This window comes from Thamnophis sirtalis, unplaced genomic scaffold (assembly GCF_051295495.1).
Source record: "Thamnophis sirtalis isolate CommonGarterSnake01/CBP01778 unplaced genomic scaffold, rThaSir2_p1.2 scaffold_6, whole genome shotgun sequence".
Lineage (NCBI taxonomy): Eukaryota > Metazoa > Chordata > Lepidosauria > Squamata > Natricidae > Thamnophis > Thamnophis sirtalis.
In genome coordinates, this window is record NW_028261386.1 from 101,420,240 (window position 1) to 101,426,239 (window position 6,000).

A 6,000-nucleotide genomic window follows, 5' to 3' on the forward strand; every position below is an offset into this window, starting at 1 on the left:
CGGATGTATGTATATTCAATCAATAATGTCTGTGGTAGTTCAGGTCTCTCTCTCTCCCTCTCCTGCTTCTACTCCCTTTCCCCCCCCTCTCTCCCTCCCTTCCTCCCCCCCTCTCTCTGTTATACACACACACACACCAGGGGTGAGTTCTGGCTGCTGCTACTGCCAGTTTGCTCAGGGATGTGCTGTGCATGTGCGTACTTGATGTGTGCTATGCGTGCCCTGGAGAGAACCGGTTCGGGGGCATGGCATGCCGAGTTACTACCTACTCGACCGAACTGGTCCGAACCGGTAGGAACTCACCTCTGACACACAGTATACATATACATACACAAATATACACAATTTTTAATATCTTCCTAAAACTTCATTAAAAAAAAGATAGCACAAATGACTATATAATATCAATACAAATTTGAAGAAATGCTTGGGAAATTAAATTGTGCTCCCTTATGCAATCATTTTTAAACTAGGAGTGAGGCTTAATTAAGACTCCATACTCTGTTCACTGAATGATAAGATTTGAAATATCAACTTTAAAAAAACTCTTTAAGAGTTATTATTTCTACATCATTGAAAAATGTTGCATTCAATCTCAAGGTAGGTAATTTGGTGCTTGCTGAATAGTTTTCAATTTATTCATCACATTTCTATAGCACCCATCTCACCTAAATGAATCTGGGCAGTTTAGAATTAAAACATGTCACAAGATATAAAAGCATAAATAAGAACAAAGTTAATAGAATTAAAAGATAGGCTAACGGTATTAAAAGTTAAAAAGCTAAAAAGGTAGAGATAACATCTTCATGACACCAGCTAATTACATGTTCCATTATTCTCTCTCTAACTCTCTAACTGTAGTAGTCTGGCTTGAGTATATAAGTATATAGGCATCTAAATGGCAGCATGGCAGTATATAGGTATATAGGCATCTAAATGGCAGCATTCATATAATACCCTTTTCTCTTCCACTCTTATTTATCATAACTCTTCCTACCCTCTTCTCTTCCACTCTTATTTACCATAACTGTTGTTAGCGTGACATGAGTCCCCTCGGGGAATAGGGTGGCATACAAGTTTAATAAAATCAAATCTAAATAATGCAACTTACAATTATCTCTAGCAATACCTCATTGGATTAAAAGTTCTATTTCAGAGTTTGAGTTCCAATTTTGCTCTGGAGATGAGCAGTGGTTAATACTGTTTATGGCTGGTTATCATGAGAGTGAAATGACTGCTAATATAATGGATCATCCTATGAGAGGAATAGAAAGTAATCCATAAGCTAGCCATATGTCAAACAGCCAAAACTGGGATTTGATTACGATAGATGGCTTGGATCAGAATATCCTCATTCACACAGAGTTAAGCAGCATGCCTTTAAGTCAGAATGAATTATCTTCTATATAGAGTTCAGCTCAGCATTTCCTTTGCAGAAAATACAAAAGCTGATGTTCATAAAGATCTCTTGTTATTCACGAAACTCAGAGGCACTCTAACTTTGGAATCCAGTATGTACAAGACTCTCCTTTGGATATGAAAACAGTACAGCTACTATGTGATGGTTGCGGGAGGTGGGAGTGGGAGGGACCGTTCTTCAGTGGTTCTCCTCCTACCTCTCGGACAGGTCACAGTCGGTGTTGGTTGGGGGGCAGAGGTCGACTCCTAGGCCCCTAAATTATGGGGTGCCACAGGGCTCAGTCCTGTCCCCCCTCCTATTTAATATCTATATGAAGCCGCTGGGTGAGATCATATGGCGGCACAGGATTAACTACCATCAATATGCGGACGATACACAATTGTATCTGTCCGCCCCGTGCCAACTCAGTGAAGCGGTAGAAGTGATGTGCCAGTGCCTGGAGGCTGTTAGGGTCTGGATGGGAACGAACAAGCTTGCGCTCAATCCCGACAAGACTGAATGGCTATTGATGTTCCCTCCCAAAGATTGGCAAACTATTCCATCTCTCAGGCTGGGGGGTGAAATTATACGCCCCTCAGAGAGGGTTCGCAATTTGGGAGTCCTCCTGGACCCACAGCTGACTTTAGATCACCATTTGTCGGCTGTGACCAGGGGGGTCTTTGCCCAGGTTCCCTGTTTATTGTGAGCCGCCCGGAATCCTTCGGGAGTGAGCAGCATACAAAACTAATAAACAACAACAAACAAACAAACAACAAATTTGCCATGCACACTGAATTGAAAGTCAGGTAAACAAACATAATTCTCTGGACACACAGCATGCTATGTCCAAACACTTGATGAGATAGTTCATTCAACAAGCTAAGGCAATGACTTGATCAAGACAACATGCTGAACCATACTCAACCCCAACCCACACCTATTTCAGGTTTGCCTAACAGGTTTTTCAAACCTCGTCAGGATTTGTGGAACTGAACCCTGATAGTCCTCCAAAGGAATGGACTACAACTGCACCATCCCAGATAACTGGCCTTATTATGGCTGGCATCTCCCAGCATGGTACTAAATATAAATGTTGCAGAAACAGAATCCTACATTCATAAACAGCAGAATGTTCATAGATTCAACATGACTAAATAAGTTGCTTCATAGCAGTCTTATACATGTAGCATATGGGTCCCCAATCTCCGGTCCATGGATTAACACCCGTCCGCAGCATGCCAGAAACCAGATCACGCAAACATGTGAAGCCCCATCTGTGGGATGTAGAAAGCACATGAAACGACGCCTCCTCCAGTCTGCAGAAAAAACTCTCTCCATAGAACCGGTCCCTGGTGCCCAAAAGCTTGGAGGGGTGGGGGCACTGATGTAGCAGATCTGCTTACTACAGAGTAGTATATGTTGGGAGACTCAAATTTTAAAACCTGGTGCTTTTCTTCAATTGTTTTGAATTAAAAGACTTTGGGCCATTCTTTATTCCCAGCCTTAAAGTCATAAACATGTGTTCTACATTCACATAAAAATCCTGTCTGGTCTGACAATCAATGACTCCCAATTCATCAGCTTCAGCCTTTACAAACTGGGACTTAGAGAACCAGAGTCTAACAATAGTGCAGGATCACAAGTTGCCCATTTCTGAGACAAAAGAAGGTATTTGGTTTCCCATCAAATGGGGATACAAGGCCCATATGCTCACTCTTCATGAAACAATGGCTACCTAAAATAGTCTTGTCCCATTTTAATATGGAAATTATAATAAAGCTAAATGGTACACTTTAATGATCAAATAATGAATGTTCCTCCCAAATGTTTCCACCTCATCCATATGTGATATTGGTCCCATCCACTCCAACATCCTCAGCCCAATCCCCCAAAATGTTAGGTGACACTCATGGCCATCAAAAGGTTGCCTACCTCAATCTAGAATCAAGGAATTCCCAAGAAAGTCTGTGTGTCACACAAGAAGGTACCATTAAGGAGATTATTCAAGATAATCTATTCATTTTCTCCATCAGACATAGAACAAATAAACTGAGGAGTTACCATTTGAAAGAGATTACAGTTTTAAACTCAATTGATCTTGAAACAGAGATTCTTTTGTAAATTTGTGCAATTCCTTTCCCATATTTTTCCCTTATTTATTATTGGTTACCTGCCCAGGCAATCTTAACTTTGCCTCACCAACATGTTCTCTTTGTATGTTATACATTCAGATCATTCTGACAATGAGAATTTTCCTCTTTCAAGAACAGGGAGACTTGAACTAATGTGAGTCCCATGAAAGTGTCAGGAAGCAAAAAGCTTCATTTGTTTAGAATACTAAAAATAACCACAATGCATACTATTGAAATAAATCTAATCAACTTGGATGGGTTTCCAAATCCTTCCCTCTTCATGTTCCTGTCTCAAATAATCCAAACTGGGCATAAATTCCTTGGAGATTTCCCCAGAGACCTGAAATGGCACCGCACAATCATTTCCCACTGCTGAGGATTTTCACAAGAAAAGAAGGAAATGAAGCTATATTATTCCAGATCCACAGCTTAAGCTACAGAAAAGATTCCTGGTAATGTAGAAAAGGCTGCTTAAAAATATCTTTTTCTTAGAGATTTAACAAAATTCCTGAGCATCTCACAAATGCTATACTTCCCCAACCAAACGTGATCTTTTCTCACAGCCAGGATCAAAAGAAGACACTCTGGTCATAAATAGAGAAGCTTTGCCTTCATCCCTATGCAAGGAAAGGAACTCCGCAAGAGTTAGCCTTTCCAGTCTGCATTCCTGCCCTGCTTCAGGATATCTGGATCAAGTTTCCCTTGCACTTTGCAAGATGCACACAGACACAAAAGCAGGAAGAGAAGCTAGTTTTCCAAAACATCTACCACAGTGTAAAAACGTTTGGGCTCTTCCATTGTGTTAAGCTGAGTTGAAGGATTGAAAAAGAAAAGAAAAGAAAAGGGCAAGACATTGATTTTGCTGCCATCCCATATTTTCTTCTGGTGAGGATGCATCTGTGGGCTGCGATCAGTATTATTTTAAGGCTGCTTCCCAAAAATCAGGCTTCCATTTTGCCCCTTTCCCAAGCACCAGCTAGCCCCAAGCACCAACTAGCTAGCGTTTTCAGAAGGATCCACTTAACAAGCTACCCTCCATCATGACAGATGCTCTTTAATCAAAGCCACCGTGCTGAAGAAAATGGATGACCCTTTCTGTCACACCATCCCTGCCCACAGAAACTCTTAAACAAAAGCACCCAGCCTGAGTCTTCTTCTCCTCCAGTGGGAACTCCGTTGGATGCATTGGTGCCCCGCGGGCGTATTCTACTAGGGCTTGCACTCGGCTAGGATTTTATAGCTTTGCGATTCGTTTCCAGTTCAGGCCAGGGCCGACCTCCGGCTACTCCGAACATGTGCAGAGTACTCTTCTCTTACAATGCCCGATTCAGCCCCACCCAGCTAGCCGATGTGGAGAAGGGATTAGGGAAGGCGCAGGGCGCTTGAATCAGCGTTTTAACAGATCGTCAAAATGCACACACATACACATGCACCCCACATTGTTAGGATGCTGGGTCTGAATGGCCCCTTCTGCCGTTCTCGCTCCCCTTCCAAGAAAGGCGACCTTTGCGGAGGGGACTATTGTGGCCGGGATGCGTGCGGCACCCTCCAAGCCAGCTCACCTGTTAAACACTTTACGGATCTTCTGGCGCACACTGGAGGAAGGCGGGGCGGAGATGCAGCTCCGGCCGCCGCCACCGCCGCCGATGCCCTCGGGAGGCAGATTTTCAATGGTCGCCACGACATGGTTGGGCTGCTGCTGCTGCTGCTGATCCGGAGAAATCATCGCGGTGGGGCTGGCGATCAGAAGAGTGCAGCAGGGCGCATCGTGCGCCGCCCGGCCGCCGAGGCGAGAATCCCGCGGAAGATCCAGAGAAAGCGCCCGCGGGGGCGGCTGCGGGGGCTCGCGCGCTTCTCTTTGGGGCTCCAGCTCCAGGCGCCGCCGCCGCACGCCTCAAGGCTGCTCGGCCATGGAGTGAAGGGGGTGGTTTGACGGGCTTTTTGGGGGGAGGGGGTTTTCCTTCAGTTACAGCCTCCCCGCTCCTTCCCCAGCAGCAGCGTGTCCGCCAACGAGGGGTGCGGCGAGCAATCGGAGTGATGGCAGCCGCGGGAACCTCGAGGGGGCTGCCTGGCTCTTCTTTTGTCTCTCCGCAGCTCAGCTCAGCCCAACCCAGCCCAACCCAGCCGGTGTCTCGCTTTCTCTGTCTCGCTCTCTCTCCCTCTCTTTCTTTCTCCTTCTCGGCGAAGCGCGATCAGGTGCAGCGCTTCGCTCGGCGCTGTCTGCACAGCCCGGTCGAGGGAGCCGCCTCTGCGCGCGCACGGAACAGGGGAGCTCTTCACGGCAGAGTGCGGCTGCAGACAAGCCGAGCCGAAGCCGCCCGCTCCGTGCGTCCCCCCTCCCCGTCTCCCCCCCACACACCCCCTCCTTCCAGTTCAGTTGCGCCCACTAGAGGGAGCAGACAGGATTGGACGCCCTCACCTTCCCATCCGCTATCTTTCCCCCTTTGCCCTCCTTTCCCTTTCGGAATT

The 6,000-nt window shown here is 45.9% G+C and overlaps 1 protein-coding gene across 2 annotated transcripts in view; it reads right to left on the minus strand.

Moving 5' to 3' along the window:
- Nucleotides 1-5,694, minus strand: part of SLC35F1 (solute carrier family 35 member F1) — a 229,517-nt gene extending 223,823 nt beyond the window's left edge. The window contains exon 1 of one of the 2 annotated variants that reach the window (XM_087718571.1): nucleotides 5,094-5,693. In XM_087718571.1, the coding sequence (XP_087574697.1) occupies nucleotides 5,094-5,257 (164 nt within the window). In that variant the 5' untranslated portion in view covers nucleotides 5,258-5,693. Of the gene's footprint in view, nucleotides 1-5,093 lie in introns of both variants that reach the window. The other variant, XM_087718570.1, reaches the window with a different exon arrangement.
- Between the last annotated feature and the right edge of the window lie 306 nt (nucleotides 5,695-6,000).